At 36.5% G+C, this 24,972-nt stretch overlaps 1 protein-coding gene across 5 annotated transcripts in view; it reads left to right on the top strand.

Annotated features, from left to right (window-relative positions):
• The window catches only part of FAM13A (family with sequence similarity 13 member A), a 350,236-nt gene that overhangs the window by 258,323 nt on the left and 66,941 nt on the right, over positions 1-24,972 (top strand). For 4 of the 5 annotated variants that reach the window (XM_041760046.1, XM_041760045.1, XM_041760047.1 and 1 more), the window contains 2 exons: positions 5,442-5,483; positions 22,489-22,530. In XM_041760046.1, the coding sequence (XP_041615980.1) occupies positions 5,442-5,483; positions 22,489-22,530 (84 nt within the window). The remainder of the gene's footprint in view (positions 1-5,441; positions 5,484-22,488; positions 22,531-24,972) is intronic. The other variant, XM_041760050.1, reaches the window with a different exon arrangement.

The raw sequence follows: 24,972 nt of genomic DNA, 5'->3' as shown, positions 1-24,972 counted from the left end.
TGTTCCCACATATCTTTCGAAGGGACACAATTCAATCCATAACCAATATATTTCAAATTTCCACTAGGTGATCAAGAAAGTGGTAAAAATATTTTCCTATCTTATTGAGAAAAAAGTTCTCAATTTTTGAACATCTTTTTGTCTTGTCTGTTTATTTTGCCTCAAAAATAATAGCTCTTAGTGTTGGCTAAAAATACATATCCTGTGAATATTAACAGCTTCAGCTCTTTGCATTAACCCTTTGGTCAGGAAAGTTGATTTGCTCTTAAATTTAAATTAAATAACTTGTTTTCATTTCTACTGGAGAGGTTCATGCCTGGGACTGGGCATAAATTGAAAATGCTCAAGGAAGTGTGGCACTTGAGGTTTTGTGGGGGAAGAAAGGAAAGAAAATGTGCTAGCTTTATTCACCTCATCACTCTAAGAAAATTCTCAACATGAGGAAAAAACCTAATTCCAGAAAAAATGTTTACGTCATACTTTTAATTGTATCCTATTGCTCCCTAGCTTAGCTCTCCCTTGTTGTTTTGGGTTAAGCCCCCCCACAGATTGTTTTTCTAGTTTCTCCCATGAATGAAAACCTAATCCTTATCATTTACTTTTTTATACTCTTCAGTACTCAAGGAACTATTGCAAAGTATAGCTAAATTCAAATCACTTGAAAATTTTGTTAAATGTGTAAATATGCAGATGACTTTTTTTTTCTTTTTTTTTTTTTTGTAGCCAGCCACAATAACCAATTAGGTTGGTCTAATTAGAACATTTATCAGAACAGTTCAAAAGGGAATTGAATGGAATAGTGGTTTCGATAGAGGAGAGCTTGGTCTTGTCTCACAGAGTCAAGAATAAATCTCAGGGACAACAGAGAGTGAGCAATCGATAGAAGTTTACTAAGCAGAGATAACAGAAAGCTCTCAAAAGTGAATGGAGTCCCAACAGGGTTGCCACTGAGGGCTTTTATGGTCTGGCCTTTATAGGAAACTGACCAGGGAACTTGGTAAATTTCTTGTCGATATCAGGGTGGATATTTATTTATTTATTTATTTTTAAGATTTTATTTATTTATTTATGATAGACACACAGAGAGAGAGAGAGAGGCAGAGACACAGGCAGAGGGAGAAGCAGGCTCCTGGAAGCCTGACGTGGGACTCAATCACGGGACTCCAGGATCACTCCCTGGGCCAAAGGCAGGCGCCAAACCACCAAGCCACCCAGGAATTCCCCTCAGGGTAGATATTTAAAACAAACATGGTGGACTTATAGCTATCATAATAACAATATATATTTTTTAAAATAACATGAGCACAAACAAGGTGTTCCTTTCTCTCTGGTTATTATCTCTTCCATAACAATTCTCTATATCTGGGATTTCTGCGATTACTTAGTAGCCATTAAGGGGGGATACTCCCTAACATTTTGGAGCTAGGGAGCCAGGTCTATTTTTTGTTTTTACTATCTTACCTCTTTTCTTGGATGGGTAGGAGCCTGACTGTGAGGCCTTTCTGTGTCCTTGGTGTTTGGTTTATGGGAGCCCACAGATTCCTGGGAGCCTGACTCTGGGCCTTTCCCTTATCTTTCCCTATCTAACCCCATCTGCCCCTAACTCATTACTAAATCAGTGTGATCCAGGAGTGGAAGGTCCATTCTGAATACCACACTCTGAGGATTCTCCCACCAGTATTTGGTTTTTCTCAGACATGGAAAGTGCCATGCATTTATGATATAAGCTTGCTGTGTAATTAAATTGATAGACATTTTTATTCTGTAGCTTCAGGTTAGAAATTAGTGCAACCTGTGAAGAAACTGTAAGTCTAGGTGTTATTAATATATGTGTATTTGGCAGCATTGAGCCACATAATACATTAGACTGGGATCCCCCTAAAAACATAGTATCTGTTCTTGCTCTTCTCAGTTGTAGGTTCCTAGGTTTGGACAGTTATTTGGGTCTATTTGATAAACATTCTTCCCAGGGGTAGTTGTCTTGAGAGAATATATCACCACAGGTTTGAGAACATGAAGCACCTGATTGCCTGACATACATGAGGTGGCTGCCCATATCTCTCAATGTATGTTCCAATTTTAAAAAGAGAAAAAAGACAAATTAATGGCTGCTTAAGCTTGGCCATTATTCACAGTTAGCAATCAGGAAATAATTAAAACCTGGTGTTTATACTGGTGACCAAGGAGGAAATTGAATGAATTCCAAGTAATCAGAGTTTGTCATTGACTTAATTTCATGACACTCATTCCCTTTCTCATTCATAGGATTTGTGCTTATTTTTTAAAATTAAGAGTGAGTCAAATTATTTCTCAACTTAAAATTTAGGCCAAAAATTATGAATCATTTAATATCATTGGACATGCCTAAAATTAATGTAAATCCAGGAACGGATATAAATAACCTTTATAAATAGATGCTTAGGGGCCTGTAATAGTAAAAATCCATGTTGTGCAAATATAGAAATGGTGACTGTTATTCAGATGTTTTGTATTCTGATATATAAATTTTGCAGAAAAGTTTATTTTCTCAGTTCTCTTTGGAAGAATTGTCCTTAATCATTTTTTCATAAAATTGCCTTTAAAAATCAGTGCAGGGGATCCCTGGGTGGCTCAGTGATTTGGCGCCTGCCTTTCCAGAGGGAGAAGCAGGCTCCACACAGGGAGCCCAACGTGGGACTGGATCCCGGGTCTCCAGGATCACGCCCCGGGCTGTAGGCGGCGCTAAACCGCTGAGCCACCAGCTGCCCACGCCAATTGTTTTTACCTGTCCATCCCACCATATTCTGATGGGTTAAAACTGAAGGGAAGACGGTGAATAACAAAAATGGACTAACATGTAATACAATAACGTAGACATCACTAGCTGTGTGACCTGCATGTTATGTGCCCACTCAGAGCCCACTTTCCTCAAGTTGAGGGGCAAGTACCAGGAGGGGTTTTGATGAGGATTTACATGAGTTAATTAAGGTTGGAGCATCCAGTAAGGAGCATCTGGCTAATGAATAAATGTGTGCCAGAGAAAAGATGTGAAGGAAGAAAGGATTGATGTTTACTGCCTCTATTTGCTACAAAGAAATTTAGCGCACACACACACAGAATAAACATTAGCCAAAAAATAGGAACAGCTGTATTTAGAACTCTGCACCCTCTAAATCTCCCAAAAGCACTTCAAAGTTCTAAGGAAACCAACCAAACTGTTAATTGAATCTTCACTAAAGTACCCTTGTTAATTTTCATTAAAACTTGTTACATGTTAGAGTTAAAGATCTGTTCTGGGCACAAGAGTAGTTAGTACAGGAAGCCCTGGGTGGCGCAGTGGTTTGGCGCCCGCCTTTGGCCCAGGGCGCGATCCTCGAGACCTGGGATCGAATCCCACGTCGGGCTCCCTGCGTGGAGCCTGCTTCTCCCTCCTCCTGTGTCTCTGCCTCTCTGTCCCTCTCTGTGTGACTATCATGAATAAATAAATAAAATCTTTAAAAAAAAAAAAAAGAGTAGTTAGTACAGTGCCCATTTTTATAACACATGGAAGCAATTTTCCTATAATAAAACTGTTACACGTTTTTCACTGCAGCCTTTTTGCATAGTGTTGATCATAACTAGTACTTTTTGACAGTGAATCCTTGAGAGGAAACCCAATTCCAACATTTTTTAATAAGTTTTTTGTTAGGGATCCCTGGGTGGCGCAGTGGTTTGGCGCCTGCCTTTGGCCCAGGGCACGATCCTGGAGACCCGGGATCGAATCCCACGTTGGGCTCCCGGTGCATGGGGCCTGCTTCTCCCTCTGCCTATGTCTCTGCCTCTCTCGCTCTCTCTCTGTGTGACTATCATAAATAAATAAAAATTGAAAAAAAAAAATAAGTTTTTTGTTAAGTGTTTTCAAGAAATTTTTTGAAACCACTATGTAGGCTTCTTGTACCAGTTTTGCTTAAAGCAGTCCCCTCCTGTGAGAGCACTGCTCCAGGTAGCTTCTTCCCAAGACACCTGGACATTTATTTCCCAGATGTCACCTCTAACTCTTCAGCTCTGTGGCCTGACTCTATAAGCTTTGCCCCCAGTCCACTCACATTAGAGTCGATGATAAAGCTGATCCATCACTTATGTATCACTTGGGAAGAATTGGCACAACTGATTGCAAACATTAAAATCTTTGGCAGCTGAAACATCAAAACAGCTAAGCTATAATGAAATTGGAAACCAAAATCATGAAAGAATGAAAAATAGTATGTCATAGTTTATGTGCCATCTTCCAAGTAAAATGTTAAGACCTTTTCACCTTCCATGACAGGTGTGTTTCTGTATATGTTTCATAATATAACTTTGTAATAAGATTTTGCCAGTATAGTAGTATCAACTGAAGCAAACTTTTTTCATCAATTATCCTTTAGAAAATAAAAAATGAGCTGAAAGAGAGGGAAAGCTAACATTATCTACTTGCTTCCCCAAAGGTAGTATGTGTGTGTGTGTGTGTGTGTGTGTATATATATATATATATATATATATATATATATATATATATTCCAGGTGGTGTACAAGATTAACCATAGGGATATAAGAAGAAGAAATTAGAACTTCTTTTTAATTTTATCTAATAGTTTATATTTCTACTTTTATCTGTTTAATGATGTACATAATTAGTAGAGATAGATACGTAATCATATATTGAGGGGAGTGCTGTTTAAAAGCAGATTTTATGAATGCATAATCAAAAAAATCCAAGACCACTCCAGCAGACACTGAGACTCATTCTTTGCTCTGAAGTCATTTATCAGAAGAAAAACCCATATTAAAGGAAAAAATATTGTATATATCTTACACTTTTAAGAATACTTTTATATCAAACTTCATATTGTGTTTGAAGAATGTAAACTATCGCATTATTTGAATAATGTAAACTACTTCTGTAAGTTTATTTATGTCCTTACATGTTATCCGTATTAATATGTAGAGTAACTACAGAGGACAAAGTACAAGAGGGGTGTTTGCTGATGTGCCTCTCATTGCTAGGGCATCATTCCTAAAGTGGTTTACACTTAACAGGAGTATTTTCTTGGCTGTTTCTTACTTTCATCATTGTGGTAATGAGCTATAATTAACTTTATTGAGATAATTAAGTATGCAATCATTTTAAGGGTTTATGTATTCTATATGGAACTTGGATTGGGCTTGTAGAAATAAGGTAGTAAAAAGCTTCCTCATGAAAGTGTGATGTGAATTACTTTTGCCTGAGGCTAATCTTGAGAGAAACCTCTTTTGATGGTCTCCCATAAAGAAGTAATTGACCTTGGCTAGGTCCAAGGTAGAGTGTGTTTTACTAACTTTACTCCATTGTGAGATGAGTTCTAATGTGTCAAAATAAAATTTGACAGGTAGAACAGAGTTTTAGCAAAATTGATATGTTAAAATATTAACAGAAATTAATTCAAAATTTATTTTCCTTTTAGTTCGCAAGAAGATGAAAGACCTATATCACCTTTCTATTTGAGGTATTTATTTGATTTTTGTTGTTCTATTACAGGGAATGGAGGAGGGGTAAGGCTCCTTTGAGTTTATTTCCCCATTTTAATAATTATCAATGAATATTCTACAGTGTGGCCAAACTAAGCTCATTGGAACCCTTCACCATATTGTTCATGCTGTGTTTTTCTTATCTTTGGTTTAAGAAATCTTAAGACAAATTTAATAGAGTGAAAAAGATTACAATAAGATATTTTGTTTTAAAATTCAAACATGTCAAGGTAGCTATGTCAGTTTCAGAAACTGCCTAATGATTAGGCTGTTAACCTACATTTAAAAAAATTTTATTCCATGCATATATGCAGGTAGGGGAGGGGTGTGAGCACAAAGCCTCAGCTATGTTAGATCATTTTCTAAGTAGTAGTGGAGTGTGAAACTAACTATTCAGCAAGTTCACAGAGTTTAGGGTTATTTTCTAAAGCTTATAAAGTCGTAATAACAACTATTAAAACAGGTGAATTTATAGAATTTAAAGTAGATGTTAACCCTGTCCTCAATTTTGAAATCTACTTTTTTAAAGAAATGTCAGGATATATGTTACATAGCTTGTTTTTGAATCTGATTTGTTGTAATAGTCTCAGAGTTAGATTTAGGCTTTAATTCAACCAACAGTAGTTCAGAAATATGTCATAGGACTTCAATCTTAGTCAAGTAACTGCTTTTCAGTACTGTTCTGCCCTTCAGCAACTCAAAAAATATTGCATAATCACGTTGTGGCAAAAGAGAGAACATTTGAGGTTTTAGTTTGAGACAACATGGTGGTCCATTTGATTCACTCTGGTTTCCTGCCAACCAAATCACCATATTCTGGTTTGTAGGTTACCTCAACTATACACATGAGGGTGTGGTTGCCGAGTATATGGGGACTCTGGTCTTCATCATGTAAATACACACAGTAATATCAAACAAATGATTATCATACCTTAACAGAAAGTAAATTTTACACAGTACAGAAGACTGCAGCTCCAGATCATGCCTACAAATAAGAAGTATTCTCTGTCTTATTTTTATTCCTCTGGGTAATATCAGTCTATGTTTTACATAGTATTGAATTTTATTTTTTTAATACTTTTAAAAAGCAGATGGGAAAAATAGGTTCATAAGTCTTAAGGCCTTAAAAGATACATAATTATGTTTTCTCACGTGGTGATTTTTTCATTGTTTGGATTAATGTGGCTTGAAAAAAAATTCTGTACTTGTAAAATGAAAGTTAAAGAATATAAAGAAAATGTATTTGCCATAACTCTTGGTAGAAGCTATTTGATATCTTAATGTTAAGAGTCATAAAAACTAAAATACTACAAAAGTAGGAAAAAAATGAATATGTATACTAGCCCACATGTATAGGAGAGTTCATATTGTAGAAAAAGGAAGTTGCCAGCAGATACTCTTTGGAAATTTTAACTAAATGGAGCTATTTAATAAATGAGAAAATAATTATTATTTGTCCTGAAATTAAAATCTCAAATGTGGTTACTTTTTGTGAATAGCATTATAGTATAGTTTTAGAAATTGGTACAAGTTAATTTAACTTTTTATTATCTACTTGACATGAAGTAGGAGAATCTGTTAGTAAACCATGAACCTGTTTGGAGGGAGGTTTTTTTTTTTTGGTTTTGTTCTCAAATAATTTACATGGCTGCTTTGAGATTAACTTTTCTTGGGTTGTTCTAGCATACGGAATTCAAGTGGAAGAAAGAAAACATGATTCCTAACTATGATTAAAGTTCTTTAAGATTTTTGCACTAGAAACATAATATGTCCACTGATAATTTAAATTTCAAATTAGTGCACTTTTATCACACTCTCTGGTAAGAACAAATGAGTGTTTAAGTGTTTTAAATATATTTACATTTCTGTAGCTTCTTTGTCTTCCGTTCCTTTCTCTCCTACTTTCTTAAGATTCCCTTCCTATAATGCTCAGAAAGGGCAGTTACTGCTAGACTCATGAATTTCATAACAATTTGTCAACATGATAAAAAACTAAATTGGCCTTTTTAAAATCCAAAATAATATTTACTGTGCCTTTGAAAAATAAAAAGTGATTGGTGGTTGCAAAAGGATATCTTCCATGACTAGGAATATTGAATATTGAGTGCTGTGTATTAAGTTTTAAAATTGTTGACTGGCCAAGGTTTTTTGTTTGGGGGGTTTTGGCTTTTCTGAGCAGGGATGGAGACCAAGAGGAAAGGTCCAAATGAGATGAAACACATCAGCTGAGATGGATACTCTCACAAAGTCAATCTAGCCACAGGCAGCCAGGCAGAGAGGCTGGGGATGGGATAGCTAGCTGGTCAGTGGTGGAATATTCAGGGGTGGTTTATTCTGAAAGATCCAGCATGAGGTAGAATGGCAAAACTCAGTGGCTGCAAGTCTGAGAGTGGGCAGTCTTCGGGAAGACCAGATCAAAACAAAAGATAAGAGCAAGGCAGTGCTCCAGTGTCAGAGGAAGGAGAATAAATGATCCATAAGGAATTCAGATACATGAGATCAGATAAGCATCCAGCTATTGGAGTGGGGACAAAGTGCGTTATTTATAATGAAGACAAGAGTCTGTGTCTGGCGTAGAAGATAGAGATGGAGAGCATGCAGGGGACCTGCAATGCACTAGTGGGGATTCCAGAACCTTTCTATGGCTACAGGAAGAAAGGTGGGATGCAGGAACTGGGAGCCAGAGGCCATTTCAATTGTTACCTTGCTCTACTTCTCACTTTGTAGAATTTCAGTGTCTGTGATTATGATTCTCTGCTATAAACACTTGTGGCTGAACCACGTTAGTCTACTGTACATTTCAGTTGCCTCCAGTTTTTAGGATTGTTATTAATAGACATGCACTCATATATTCTCATTCTTGATAAAATGTGTTCTGTAATAAGAACTGTCTTCTGTAATTTCAGCACTTCTCCACCCTAGCCTAACTCACCAGAACCATTTGTCCTTTTTTTTTTTTTTTTTTTTTTTTTAAAGGAAAGAAATAGTAGCTACAAATCTGCACTTGCTGCGGTTTCCTGTGGCAGGATGACTGCAGCTACAGTAGCTCAAACAGTAGGTGTCATTGTTCCCTAGACGCTCATTAGAGATTACCCACCCTGTTGAACTGATTAAGGAAATGAAGGGGAAGAACAAGTTATACCAAATCATTGGGAAGATTGCCACAAAATAGATGAGAACCGGGATGCCTGGGTGGCTCAGTGGTTGAGCACCTGCCTTCATCCCCAGGGCCTGATCCTGATGTCCCAGGACCAAGTACCAGCATGCATGGAGCCTGCTTCTCCCTCTGCCTGTGTTTCTGCCCCTCTCTCTCTGTGTCTCTCATGAATAAATAAATAAAATCTTAAAAGAAAATAGACAAGAACCTGCAAACTTCAGGTTAAGAACATTCTTGGCAAGGATGTCCATACCCTGGGCTCTCATGGTCTCAGCTGGACTCCCAGAAGGTGCCCCTACCTCAGTTGCTCAGTTTAGCAGCTTACTATAGGCATTCTGTGCCACCTCTTGCCTGTTATTGTCTGAATTCTTTTGCCTGTCATCCAGTCCGATCTGGCTAGGATCTGTTGCTAGTTCTACTTTCATTTGTCTGTGTCTTCGGTATCTGCAAACGCAGATTTTGATTTCTTTGTGTATTCCCACTGGGATTGAGGCTCTTAATCTCTACTTTCTATTTCTCCATCTCTATCCACTCCCATCTCAGCTATACTACCTTCAGATCCCTTATGGCCAGATTCACATCCTGTCTTGATCCCATCCCATCTTATCCTGTCCCGTCTGACTACTACTCTTGAATTCCTTCTTAAAAAATTTCTGGATTATATATACAGTTTGTACACATATATGATACGTATAGCCTGTATACAAAGCCCATCTCTGCCTATGGTTTGTCAAAATCCTAAATGTGCTTCGGGGGCTACATACCTATCATCATCAGTCTTAGTCACTGGGCTCTAACCAGCTCACCTGACCTCTGAATAGTACTCCTTGCTCTAAACCTGCCTTTTAGCAACTGTGCTAATCTGCTTTTTCTTTCTCATTTTGTGCTCCATTGATATTCTGAAATTGATAGTCTTTATCAATTACAGCCCAAGTTTTAATACTCAGGGTGCAAAATGAAGCTAAAATACCATTTTAGCAGATTTGGAATTGCTTAGGGTCAGTTTCAGTATTTATGTTTTCTAATTTTCCTGAATCAGGAACATCAAATAATTTATTTCTAAATTAGCTGTCTGAAATGCAAACTCATTCTTCAGTATTTTAATAATTTTATTCCTTGAAACCAGGGATCATTAATTTATGAAAGTCTTTTAACTATAGATTTATATTGAAGAAAAAATTAGCTTTGGATAAATTTAGATTAAAACATTACCTGACATTAGACAAGATCTGAAAACTATATCATGCCACCCCTATCTTGATATGTAGAAAAGTTTTTATAGAGCATTTTTAGATAGGTCTTTGGGGATTACCTTTCCAAACAATTTGTGGTAGAATGTGTAGGGTTATGATTTTTTTGTCAACTTTATGAAATTTTAATAGTTTATTTTTCTTCTTAACTATATTGTATGTTTTTGAAATTATTTTGAGGTAAAAATCTCGTTATCAGATGGGATAGTTTAGAAAAATGTAATATATCACGCATTATATTTGTTGATGACTATTGAGTGCAGTAAGCAAACAGTCTCTTTTTTTTTTTAAGATTTTATTTATTCATGAGAGACACAGAGAGAGAGAGGCAGAGACACAGGCAGGGGGAGAAGCAGACTCCCTGCAGGGAGCCTGATGCGGGACTTGATCCTGGGACTCCAGGATCATGGCCTGGGCCAAAGGCAGGGCGCTCAACCACCAAGCCACGCAGGTGTCCCAACAAGCAGGCTCTTTATTTTATTATCTATTTGATTTTTTTCCCCAGATAATAAAGTCAATTAGATATTTGGGTGTCTTTAGACACAAATAACTATATATTAAAATTGTTTCCCATGCCCTTTTTAACTAGAACAGTGTTTCTAAATTGAGGAAACACATCATTTCTGCCTGTGGAGTTCTTTTTGAGGGCATGGGAGGGTAAATGTAAATAACAAAATATAAACAACTTGAAATTTACCATTTTAACCATTTTTAATTATTTTTTAAAATGTGACAAAATACACATAAGCGTACAGTTTGCCATCTTAGCCATTTCTAAGTGCATTTCCACTAATGTATGAATCTAATTGCTCCTTACCTTTATTAACACTTATTATCTTCTGGTTTTTGATAACACTACCATTATGGTACAAAGTATGTGGAGCTCTTTAAATATGCTGGGGTCTCAACTGGCCAAGATTCTGAGCCTTGAGTGGTGTTGGGTGTCCATATTTCCAGTAAGTATCATGAGATAGTCTTTTCAACAATTAGTGCTGGGAAAACAGGATATTCACATACCCCTCACCTAATATCATATACAAGAATTAACTCAAAATGGATCAAAGACCTAAATGTAAGAGCTAAATATACAGGAACTCTTAAAAGAAAATATGAGGCAAAAGCTATGCAGCCCTGAATTAGGCAGTGATTTCTTAGATATGACACCAAACCACAGGAGATAAAAGAAAAAGTAGACAAATTGGACTTCATGAAATGTTTTGAACTTTGTGGAATAAAAAAAAAAAAGACTATCAACAGAAAGAAAAGGAAGAATGGGGAAAATATTTGCAAATCATTTATCTGATAAGGGATTAATATCCAGAATATAGAGAGAACTCCAAAAAATCAATAACAACAAAATTATTTTTTAAATGGGCAAAAAACTTGAATAGGTACTTGTCCAAATAAGTTGTACAAATGGCCAATAAGCACATGAAAAGATGCTGAACATCACTAATCATCAGGGAAATGCAAATTAAAACTATAATGAGAAACCAGCTTCCCATTTAAATTTTAATGATGTAACTTACACCTATTAGGATGTCTGCTTTGAAAAATAAAAAGTATTGGCAAAGATGAAGAGAAATTAAAAACAGGGTCACGGGGTCCTAAAGAGATGTTTGTACATCCATGTTCATAGCAGCATTATTTGTAATAGTCAAAAGGTGGTAACAATCCAAGTGGCCATCATTGGATAAATAGATAAACAAAATGCAGCATATATACACAGTGGAATCTTATTCAGCCTTTAAAAGGGAGGGAATATCTGATGTACACACAACACAGATGAACCTTGAGGACATTTATGCTAAATGAAATAAGTTAGTCACAAAAAGAGGTGTATGATTCCACTTATGTGAGTACCTAAAATAGTCAAATTCATAGAGACACAAAGTAGAATGGTGGTTGCCAGGAGTGGGGGGGAGGGGAGAATCAGGAGTTACTGTTTATTTGGTACAGGGTTTCAGTTTTACAAGATGAAGAGTCCTGGAGATATATAGAATGAATTCACTCTGTGAATATACTCAGTGCCACTGAACTGTACACTAAGAAATGGTTAAAAAAGTAAATGTTATGTGTGCTTTACCACAAGAAATTTGAGAGGAAAGTGTCACATAAGAGATTTTAATGCATACCCCTAGATGAAAACCACTAAATCAGACAACTAATATAATTACTTTATAGTGAAGAATGATTATAAACTTAACTAATGTTCATCATATAATTCTTTAGGGATTCAATATTGAATTCTTCATATCTGAGCTAGTCATATTTTTTATTTAGTAAGAAACAAGTATAGATTCTGAGTTTAATTCTATCAATGTTAATTAAGATACTAAGCACATTGTTTAGGCTATGCTGATATAGATAAATTATATAATTTTTTAAGTTTTTTATGCTTCTCTTCATGTCTTTCCTCAGCATGTGAAAACAAAGGAAAAATAAACTCACAGGAAATGACTCTTTTATGGCTATTCTATTTAGATCTCTTATTGTTTCATTCTTCAGTCTCCCTCCTTCCTATAGACTTTTGTTTATAAAAACTTCAGAATAAAATGTAAACCTTTAACTTAAATAAAAGACCAGGTCTACCTAATGTAACTACTCCAGCTTCCCATTTAAATTCAAATGATGATACCAAAGGCAAGAACTAGAGATAGGTTTGTAACAACAATAAAACCATAAAGGTCACACATCAGTGAGATGGACTGAGAAACATATTATCACCTATAGACTTCATGTTCCACCATCTAAACAATACAGATGACCACAAAGAAAGAACAAAGGGGGGGGGGGAACTAAGTTGGATTCCTTCCTTTGTCTACTGCACTGACCAGAAAAACAAGTGACATTCACCCTACTGAACAGAAATTTTCTGAACCATTAAGAGATCATCTGCATATTCTTTTTCACCTCTCTTCCCCCATTAGCTTCTTTGTGTCAACATCTATTCAAAGCCTAGAATATTTAGTATACAAAACTATCCCCCTGAGATATTCAATCACTTAAAGCATTTGAGAAGAGGATAAAAAGGCAGAAGGATTATTGGACATATAATGCATGCTTTCAGAAGTACACTGTACAAAAAAAAAAAAAAGGAGAAATTTATTCCTGTTTCTCCAGGTTATGCAGAAAATTGGACCAAATAGCATGTGCACCCATCAATGCATTATAGATTGTTCTAGGGCAGACTCATATGGTGGTTCTTAAAATCTAAATTCATGAGCGGGCATCTGCCCACAGCCAAAGGACAATGAAATAAACAAAGAACAATCTACCTACCCAGGTTGTTGATAATGACCTTGTCTGGGATTGATGGATTCTCCTTAGGAACCACAAAACACAGCTATTTGGGACCTATAAAGAGAAATTACAAACTAAGAGAAAGGATGACTAACTCTGAGGACTCAATGTAAAAACGTTTCAAAGAATTGCTTTTTATATGATTCAGAAGAAAACTTGAAAAGTAATATTACTAATCTTCTCAAAAATGCTCAAAGACATAACCAACCCTCTTTGAAACATAAGTAGGAACCTGTAAGGGTTTACAGGTAATCCAATAGGTTTACAATTACAAGGCTAGAGACATAGAAGAATAGCTGAAATAAGGAAGGAAAAGGGAGCCTAGAAATATATTAGCAGAGATTTCAAAAACTATGTGGGAAACAGTAAAGAGCAGAAATTATTTAAAATAAATCAGGTACATGATGAAAAAGAAACTTGAGAAGCTCCTCCAAAAAGGAGATCAAAGGATAAGAAAAAACTGATAGAAATAATGCTAGATATGAAGAAATTAGGAAGCCAACCTAAAAATTATAACTCTAAGGAAAAACCATATTAATAGAAATACAAGTAGAAATCAAAGTTTATGCCCAGATAATTGAAAGGTGTATTTTAAAAAGAAATTTTTTTAATTAAGTGAGAAACCTGATTATAGTCATTGATGGAGGGACAAAGAGAGTAACAAAATTCTGAATTTCTTGTCTTGCATGGAAAGTAGAACAATAGAAGCAGAAGTCAAGAGTTTTGAGGGTTTTTTGTTTGGGAGGGGTTTGAATTCTTAAATTACATTGAATTAATTAGAATTATTAAAATCTCTAATTTTAATAATTAGAGATATGTGGATATGAGAGGCAACTACTAGTAGAAATTTGTATAAGATTTCTATAATGTGAATCTCAGAAGATAAAAGCAAAGACAGAAATCAAAGGAAAAGGAATCTCCCAAATTAGAAAACATAAAGCAAAAACACAAAACTAGAACAAATACATCAATTATGACAATAAATATAAGTGGTCAAATTCTTCAATAAAAACTGAAATTAGGGGGATCCCTGGGTGGCGCAGCGGTTTGGCGCCTGCCTTTGGCCCAGGGCGCGATCCTGGAGACCCGGGATCGAATCCCACGTCGGGCTCTCGGTGCATGGAGCCTGCTTCTCCCTCCGCCTGTGTCTCTGCCTCTCTCTCTCTCTGTGACTATCATAAATAAAAAAAAAAAAAAAAAAAAAACTGAAATTATATGGGATCCCTGGGTGGCGCAGCGGTTTGGCACCTGCCTTTGGCCCAGGGCGTGATCCTGGAGGCCCGGGATCGAATCCCACGTCGGGCTCCCAGTGCATGGAGCCCGCTTCTCCCTCTGCCTGTGTCTCTGCCTCTCTCTCTCTCTCTCTCTGTGACTATCATAAATAAATAAAAAATAAAAATAAAAAAATATTTTAAAAAAACTGAAATTATAAACAAAACTTAGCTTTATTTTGCTCCAAAGAGCCATACCTGAAACAAAATGGCACAGAAAGGTTAATAATAAAAATCTAGAATTTAGGGATGCCTGGGGTGACTCAAAAGTTGAGCACCTGCCTTCAGCTCAGGTCCTGATCCTGGGGTCCTGGGATTGAGTCCCACAGTGGGCTCCCCTCAGGGAGTTTGCTTTTTCCTCTGCCTATGTCTCTGCCTCTCTCTGTGTGTCTCTCAAGAATAAATAAAGTCTTTTTTAAAAATCTAGAATTTATATCTGATAAATGTGAACAAAAGGAAAGCAGAGAGGAGCAATATCAATACCAGGACAGCCAGAGTTCAATGCCAAACTTGTGCAACAGGACAAACCTAGACTTACTTTTTAAGTTAAAATCCATACTAAACACATAAAGGTTATAAATAAGCATGTGTAAAATAGCACAGCTTCAAATGATAGAAATTTAAACTCTTAAGTTAGCAAGAATAAACAGGCAAACACATTTGAAGTATAGAACTTCTACATGCAACTATATGTCTATAATAAACAATTTACAAAATAAATAGCACTGAGAATTTTATATAATACATGAGATTTCAAATAAATGAGCATTACATACTAAACTTTGCACCCTATAAGTAGAGCTCAAACATTCCAGCTACTTTCCAAAAAATTCAGTTGTATCTGAAAGTTCTTCAAGAGTAGAAATTTTAGGGGCACTTGGGTGGCTCAGTAGGTTAAGCATGTGTTTTTGGCTTAGGTTGTGGTCTTGGGGTCCTGGGATCAAACTCCACAACAGACTCCCTGCTCAGTGGGTCGTCTACTTGTCCCTCTCCCTCTGTGCTCCTCCCTCTCAAATAAATGAAATCTTTAAAAATAGAAAGTAAAAATATTCACAGTTCTGTATTCTGACCACAGTGTAATTAATATCAAAAAATTCCAATCAACCAATGAAAACTCTCCTAAAGGGAGGAAAAAATTCAGAGGTAATAAAAACTATTGTAGACTATTGATAAGAAAAAGGGGGAAAGTACATGTCAAAAAAATTTGTGGATCTAAGCTCTTTTTATGAGGTGTCTTCATCTTCTTAAGAATGAAAACAAATGAGCCACACAATCAGAATAAGAAACCATATAAAAAAAAGCAACCTCTTAGAAATTTAAAAGGTTGTAATAATAATAAATGGGAAAAAGAACAGAACTGATGTTTGAATCCAGGAACTGGTTCTTTGGGAATAAAAATGAAAATTATAAAATAGAAAAACTTCTGGCAAACTTAAGGAAAAAAAAAAAAACAGAACAAAACTAATAATCAGAATTGAAGTTTGTGGTCAAGGGATATAGTAGTTTTTAAAAAGATTAAAGACTGCTCCCAGGGCACCCAGGGCACCTGCTCCCAGACTGTACCCAGGGCATCTGGGTGGCTCAGTTGGTTGAGTGTCCAACTCTGGATTTCGGCTCCGGTCGTGATCTCAGGGCCATGAGGCTCCATGCTCAGCAGGGAGTCTGCCTGAGAGTCTCTCTCTCTCTCTCCCCCTCTTCCCTCTCCTCTTACTCACTTTTTCTCTCTATTCCTCTTTAAAAAAAAAAAAAAAGATTATAAACTGCTTGATGTAATTTTATACTAATAAACATGAAAATCTAGAAATAAAAAGTTTTCTGGAATGTATACATTTCAAAAAAGAAAATTCCATTTGAATCCAAAAAAGTGCTTCAAGTAATCTGTTCTAAGAAAACAACTAGATGTACAGCTAACTACTTATATGAATAGCAGCATTATTTGAGAATAGGGATTATGGGGGAAAAAAAAAAAAGAGAGAGAGAGAGAATAGGGATTATGTCCTTACTAAGAACACACTCAGAAGCCAGAATACTGAGAGAATCAGAGATGTGTAAACTTAGTGAGAGATTAAACCTCTCTGAACTTCAATTTCCTCATCTATAAGTGAGTATACATAGGGAACTATTCATTTCATTCATAATTTTGCTTTACAAAGACCTCAGTCTAAAAACTAAAACTCTGAATTTCTTTTTATGCAAAAACATGCTAAATATGTAAAACTGACAACTCCAATGATTAGGGCCTGAACAAAAAGCTATACAAAAGGTGAGTATTTTGATATTTTGATGGGTTCTACTTAATTTGTTAGAAAATAGCTAATTATCAAAACATGGAAATGAATAATTTTTTTCTTCAAATCAGCCCTAATATTTAAAGGAATAGGAAGTGTGAGGGTTGATGAAGCATGAGGATAAATATTATCCCCCTTCTAACTAATATCCATGTAGTATGTTTTCAATTTATGTTCTATTATTATATGCATACGATTTGATTTAAAACCAAAATGCAAGGGGTTTTTTTAGATCCAAACTGTCTTCAATACCACCACAAAAGGGTAATGCAATTTTTGTCAAAGTTTGAATACCTATAAATGCTCCATTAAGTTTCTGCATATCATAGTTAAAGGTTAAAGCACAATGAATATTGAAGATCAAATGTATTTGTTTTAATGTATGATATTGTCCACAGAAGACATGGTTTTAATGTAAAAGTTTTAATTAGAAATCTGTTATACAATTGCAAGAAATACCATTAGATTCATCTTGTAGTGTTGATGCTGCATATCAACTTTTAGTATTTTAAAATAGTACTAAAAATATTCTGTGAAATACATTAGGAGCTTCATGCTATTTTGATGATTAGTTACATGATTTCACCCTCAGGCTGAATTAAACATCACATAATTGTCTTTTAAATCCTTATCCGTTGGGACGCCTGGGTGGCTCAGTGGTTGAGCATCTGCCTTCAGCTTAGATCGTGATCATGGAGTCATGCATCAGGCTCCTTGCATGGAGCCTGCTTCTCCCTCTGCCTATGTCTCTGCCTCTCTCCCTCTCTCTCTCTCTCTCTCTCTCTCTCTCTCTCTCTGTATCTCTCATGAATAAATAAAATCTTAAAAAGAAAAATCCTTACCCATTAAAAAAAAAGCTGACTAAATGTAGATATTCTAGAGGGGAAAAAGAGATAATTCTGTTGGACCTAACAATTCCTATTTATTGTTTTAATAGGATAATATTTACCACAATAATATTTATGTACCACAGAAAATAAAACGTACTGAAGTAAGAGAACATACAGAAAAAGAGAACACATGCTTTTTAAAGATGTTGGATTCTAGTAGATTTGAAACTTCTTTCTTTTTATATGTAGATGTCTTTATTTCAAATCAAGAGATCTAATTAAAGAATCACTTGTCAGCAGGCATTCTGTGCATCTTATCACATGCAAATTTATAGACTAATATTGTTGAGCACATTCAGCTTCCAGAAATGTAGTTTGGGTTTTGTCAATCAAGATACAGACTAGGGACACCTGGGTAGCTCAGCGGTTGAGCATCTGCCTTCGGCTCAGGGCCTGATCCCAGGATACAGGATCAAGTTCCACATCAGGCTCCCTGCATGGAGCCTGCTTCTCCTTTGCCGATGTCTCTGCCTCTCTCTGTGTCTCTCATGAATAAATAAATAAATCTTTAAAAAAAAAGATACAGACTAAATATATTTTAAGAATGTCACAAAATATGTTGCAGGGTAGGCTTAGAATCTGTTTTACATGACTCTACCAATAGTGAATGCAGTTGCGTCACCACTTACAGTAGGCTTGGGTAATGAAATTGACCATAGAGCTGGAGTCTACATAGAGGCTTATTTCTTTCAGTTTTGAATACTAGGCTTTATCAACATTAGGAAATGATCTCTTCCATATTCAAGTGCTTATATTGCATAAGCAAGAAACTTTGTTAGCAAATCATTCAAAGGCTTTAAAAAATTCATTTTTCTTAGATTTCTGCAGAAGATTAAAAAACAAGCTCCATATAGATGAAGGAAATCTGTATCTTTCACTTTAGCTTATCTTCTTATAGCCCTTTTGTTATTTTCTTAGAATTACCTTCATGAGTCAGTAATAGCTATGGAAAATAGCCTCTATTTCTGTCATTAAATATTCTTAGAAATCTTGTCATTGGTGGATTATTAAACACATCCCACAGGAACTATGCAGGTGGCTGGATACCTGACCAAAGCCATATTGGTAGTTAATAAACCATAACTATGACAAAACTGTCATAATTCATTATGCAGTTATAATGTTTTGTGATGATTTAAACTTTAGGGCAGTAAACTTTTACAGCTAAAAGAAAACCACAGGGATCACTAGTCAAACCTTTCATTTTCTGTATGAAGAAAACTATCCAAAGCAGCCACGCTAACCAACAGTCTATGATTTCAGCTAATTAACTGCAGAGCCAAGACCAGAACTTCTTTTCTGATTCCTAATGGAAAAATATTCTCCTCTCAGAATACTTTCTTTAGAGGAATTCTGCTTTACAAACATGAAAGTATAGACACACTAAGTATACCAAAAATTCTAAAGGTCTCATTAAAGAAACATAAAAATATAAATTATCATAAATTTGACCTAAGATCAATATATTAGCAAAATTGAGTATGACTTAATTACTCATAATTGCTCATAATTACTCAATTGCTTGTGTCATTGATTTTTTTTTTCATTTATTTTGCATTCTGAAAATGGCTCTTTAAGACTGATTTAGATGGTTTAGGTCAATTTTCTTTAAGCTATAAGAGAAATTTTGATGTGTTGCCTCTTATTCACTTATGCTAGCATAAGTTTTCCAATTCATACCCTCATTACTTAGATTAGAATGTTTAAAAATAGCTATTGTGATATCTAAATAAGTGAAGTCTTGAAGAATGTTAGTTGCAGGGAATTACAGCTTTACTAATCAGTGTCTTCCACGAATTGACAGCATCAGAATCACTGTAGAATTTGTTAGAAAGGCAGAATCTCAGCTTCCCCTTCCTGAGACCTAAACCTACCAAATCGGAGTCTGTGGTGTGAACAAGATCCTGGGTGATTCAGATATGCCTTAGGATTTGAGAAGCACTAACAGAGAGAGTTAGTAATCTCAGAACCTGTTTCTACTTGATGTCATTTTCTTGTGTCTTTCTTCCTCACCTTTCTTTTTGTGTCCTGCCTCCCAAACCCCAAAAAGGAACGTACAAATATCAGTATGCTTTAATAAAGCAAAAAGAGGGACATCTGGGTGATTCAGTGATTGGTTGTCTGCCTTTGGCTCGGGTCGTGATCCCAGAGTCCTGGGATCAAGTCCCGGATCCGGCTCCCCGCATGGAGCCTGCTTCTCCCCCTGCCTATGTCTCTGTCTCTCTCCCTGTGTCTCTCATGAATAAATAAATAAATAAATAAATAAATAAATAAATAAATAAATAAATAAATAAATAAAGTTCAAGTCAAAAGTGTGTAGAAGGGAGGAAAGGATATACTCTGAGGGGGCATTGGAAGACTAATTGGCTAATTATATGTGTTTGGAATATTTTTAGCATCTAGCAGATCTACATTTTCCCACCCTTCTGTGTTCCCCCCCAGAGTCACTGTTCACATTGGATCCTGCTCCCAAAATTAAGGTTGTGTAACTGCATGAAGAAGTGAAATACAGGAGTTAATTATACAGTGTTGACTTTACAGAGGGTGAGCCACAAAGCATCAAAAGCAGGGACTGCCTGTTCCAGTTAAGGACAGAAAACAGCAGAGGATATATTATTGGTTATGTAATCTGGGAACCACTGTGAATAACAGGCATTGTGAGGCAGATGAGAAAAATGGTTGTGATTAAAAGCAAAATAAAATACCTCAGTCCAAGCTTCCATCTACAGAGATGATTCTCAGGAGTTTTTCTTCTAGTGAGTGATAGATTGATTGTCTAGTATACTGATTAAGAGCTTAGACTCTGAGCTAAAACTTTCTTGGTTCAAATTCCAGCTCATCTACTTCTTGGCTCTGTCACTGTGGGCAAGTTACTTAACCTCTAACCTCTTCATCTGAAAATCGAGAAAACAATAGTACCTACCTCGTGGGGTTATTATAAATAGCAAACAAGAAAATGTATGTACAAAATACTTGGCACAGTGTCTGAAATGTAGTAAGTACTCAGTAAGTGTTAGAGTGTACTTATTTGTTCATTTGCTTATTTACTCATCTATTAAGGTTTTTCTCATCAGTCTCCCTTGTGAACAATAGCATTATTTTATGGATCTCTTCTGGGATTTGGTTGTGGTTTGTGGCCCTGACCTACAGCTCTTATTAAGGAGCTGGGCTAAAGAGTGAGTGTCTGTTGGTCACCTCTGCGATTAGGAGGGCTATGCTGGGTCTGGTGGTGGTGATAGTGGTAGGGAGTATAATGAGGAAAAAGAGAGGGGCACCTGGGTGGCTCAGTGGTTGAGTGTCTGCCTTTGGCTCAGGTCATTATCCTGGGGTCCTGGGATCAAGTCCCGCATCAGGCTCCCCACAGGGAGCCCACTTCTCCGTCTGCCTGTGTTTCTGCCTCTCTCTGTAAATAAATAAATAAAATCTTTAAAAAAGAGAGAAAAAAAAGAAAAAGAAATATCATACAATCCCTTGAGGCACTTAGATTCTGAATGGAAAGAGATGAGATACCCTCATACATGGAAAAAACCCAACAAATGATTTAAAAAAAAATCCACCGTGTTCCTATGTTGAAAATTGCATGGTATATATGAGGATGTTTGGGGTGATTGAATGGTGGCCATCAGGATCAGTCATCAACACCTGTGATTTTCTTCAGGCGTCTTCTACAAAGAAGGGGGAAGAAAGGGAACTGTTGTATCTGTAAGGTAAAACTCAAGTGTGACAAGCATGGAAGATTTTCATTTAAACAGACTTGAATCTTAATTTTAGAAGTTGATTAAGCAATGGAGGGCAGCCCATGAGAAAGTCTTAATATCGATGCTATAAAATTGCTGCCAGTTTTTACCTCACTGTGGTTATACGAAGGCAGGATACAGCCAAGAGGGGCGAAGTTCCAGAGAGTGCTAATCAGATAGTGTTCTATAATTTCACTGTTCTACTTTAGGTTGACTACTTTGTAATACTTTCAAAGGAATTCAGGTTTTGGAGAAATTAGAAGGTAGAGGAGGTTTATAGATGTTCAATAAAGGGGTTATAAATTAGATGTTGAGATGAAATATTACAGAGCGTGGTCGTGTAGGGGCGCCTGGGTGGCTCAGTCAGTTAAGTGTCTGCCTTCAGCTCAGGTCTTAGTCCAAGGTCCTGGGATGGAGCCTCATGTCATGCTCCCTCATCAATGGAGAATCTGCTTCTCCCTCTCAGTCTTCCCTTCCCCCTGCTTATGCTCTCTCTCAAATAAATAAATCTTTTTTAAAAAATACATTTAAAAAAGAAATAAATAACTGTGTAGAAACCAGTGTTGTTTCTTTGTTCTCTGTCCCCTGTGGTTCACACTACTGTCTGCCTGTCCAGAGCAGTTTTAAGAAGTCACTTCTGTCTTCAGGTCTGGAGAGGGTAGACTAGGATGGGATAGATTTGGGCTGGGGAGAGCAGGGAATGGGTAGAGTTGGTAGCAGGAAGGTAGTCAGCAGCGTTGTGTTTACATTTTGGGTAAATGAAAAGGCCCTGAAGGAGGACTGAGGGCCAAGCTAGTAGGGTGAGAGGTAGAGATGGTTTTTAAAGATTACTTTGAAACTATCTGTCATGGACATCTTTAAAATAGAGAGGGGGGAAAAATACTGTTCAGGCATAAACACCAGGGCCATTCTCTAATTCCAGAGAAAAATGAAAATGAGCATCTGTCAGTGGATGGGTTAAATGTTGTGGTAGGGTCACTCATCATCTAGTTAATACTTCCAGTCTGGAGTCCCCTTCAAATGTTTGGTTCACAGCATCTGACGCTCTGTCTAATCTGACTTTATTCTTTGTGCTTCATTTCCACAGTGCACATGTATCTCAAGTCAGCAGTGTTTCGACGACTGGAGAGTAAGTTATTTGGCTTGGGATTTTCCCCCCTCCTTCCCCATATATCAAACAGAAAAAAACTACTCTAGTGGTGTATGGTTTTGGAAGATTAATACAATAAGCAACTGATGATGATTTTTAAAACCACTCAGAGGACTAAATAAGATGTGTTCCTGTTTGAGCCTCTGCGTGGGTGTGTGACCAGAGACAGCTGAATCATTTGAACATACAAGATTTTTGTTTCAGTCAAAATAACATCAGAGACTATTAATGTTTGCAAAATACGTGTTTAGGGAGGTATCTTGCAGTGGAGGATGCCATCAAAGGTTAACGTGTAACAGTGTCTTTACTTCTCTCTTCCTCATTTTTAATCAGCCTACATGGATTGAGTACCTATGTTAGGCCAAGCATTGTGTTGGGTATGTAATATTAAATAAGCCTTGGGCTCTGCCTTCAGGGATTTGACAGTCTAAGAGGGACACAGTATCAAAAGGAAATTAGTCATGGTAACAAGTCCCTTTTCCACAGAGCAGTGACAGTGCTCTGTTGATTATACCAATCACGTGTCTTTTTCCTCCTAAGGCTACCAACTGCATGTAGACTAAAATCTAAACTCCAGGGATGTCTGGGTGGCTCAGTGATTGAGTTTCTGCCTGAGGCTCAGGTCGTGATCCTAGGGTTCTGAGATTGAGTCCCACATCGGGCTCCCTACAGGGAGCCTGCTTCTCCCTCTGCCTACGTCTCTGCCTGTCTCTCTCTCTCTCTGTGTCTCTCATGAATGAATGAATGAATGAATGAATGAATGAATGAATATATATGTATATATTTAAATAAAATTACTTATTCATGAGCGACACAGAGAGAGGGGTGGAGACATAGGCAGAAGGAGAAGCAGGCTCCTTGCAGGGAGCCCGATGCGGAACTCGATCCCGGATCCTGGGATCATTCCCTGGGCCAAAGGCAGATGCTCAACTGCTGAGCCACCCAGGCTTTCCAATAAATAAAATCTTTAAAAAAAAAAATCTAAACTCCAGTTAACCTGCCACTACCTCCCTCTCTGACCACATTGCTCATTGTGCTTTGACCATGTGACATCCTACTTCTGGAATAGGCCAACCTTATATTTGCCACAGAGCCCTTGCCCTGGCTATTTTTCAGCCTGGCCATTCATTTTCTTATCATTCACTTTTTTTGTTCAAATGTCCTCTCCTCCGAGAAGCCATCCCTTCCTATCCACAGTCCCTCTCCAATCCTGTTCGCCATTTTGGAGAGAATTTATCACTATCTGAAACTCCATGGTTTGTTTATTACCTGTCTCTCTTTTTTTAAGATTTTATTTATTTATTGAGAAAGAGAGAGAGAGAGAGAGAAAGTGCGGTAGGGAGGGACAGAGGGAGAGATAAAGTCTTAAGTTGACTCCACACTGAGCAAAGAACCCAGTATGGGTCTAGATTTTACAACCCTGAGATCACGACCTGAGCCGAAACCAAGAATTGGATGCTCAACCAACTATATCTGACATTTTGAAAACAAGTATGTGGTTCTTTTTTAAATTAATAGCTTTATTGAAATATAATATACAAAAAACTACACACATTTAATGTGTACCATTTGATGAGTTTGGATGTGATTCTTTTTTCGAGTGCAGGAAAACATGGTTTGAGGAGTATATGTTTAGAATTTTCCATGCCACATTATCCAGAAGTAAATAGCATGGTGATAAAAGAAGACTTAGACCCATTAAAAAATTATATAACTTTAAAACAGATACCTTATCTGTCTTATCATGCACTCTTCAGCCTCTGTGCTTAAATTTTTTTTCATGCTGAATGAAGTAGATCTCTCCTGCTATCTTCAGTAATACATACTAGGATGTTTGCATGAATACAGCTTCGATTATATACATCACAATTTAATTGAACAGAGGTTCAGAAAGACTTTGCTGTTCTAAATAGTAATTGTTCTGGTGAGGTGTTTCTTTTTAATAGCATTATTACCTTAAAGGGATTCTAAATAGATAATAGGCATCATAATAAATTTGTGCCAATTTGCTTTGTAAACCATACTTTCTTCCTTTGAAGAACTGGTGAAATCTGAAGGAACTCACCTGTATAAGAATAGGTCTATTATTACTCTGTGAGGAAAAAAATATTTCCTCATTCTGACTTATATTAAATGACCCTTATTTCCTGAATGCCTCTGATAATTGTTGCTAGACTTGCTGTGAGCATTTCAATAATCCTGAACCTACAAAGACGAGAAACATAGTTATCAAATTGGTAGAATTTGTCATGTTTGGTTTTATTTTTAACACACGATGCAGACATTTCGAGATGTCTCATATGCTGTCTTTGCTCATGAAGCAGTAGTAGATCTACCATTGAAAATGCTGATATTCCCAAAATTATAGATAGAAAATTTTAAAGGCAAACATTGATAAAGTTGTTTACCTGATGGACTCTG

Source organism: Vulpes lagopus, chromosome 6 (assembly GCF_018345385.1).
Source record: "Vulpes lagopus strain Blue_001 chromosome 6, ASM1834538v1, whole genome shotgun sequence".
In the NCBI taxonomy this organism is placed as follows: Eukaryota; Metazoa; Chordata; class Mammalia; order Carnivora; family Canidae; genus Vulpes; species Vulpes lagopus.
This window is presented reverse-complemented; position numbering and strand designations above follow the sequence as displayed.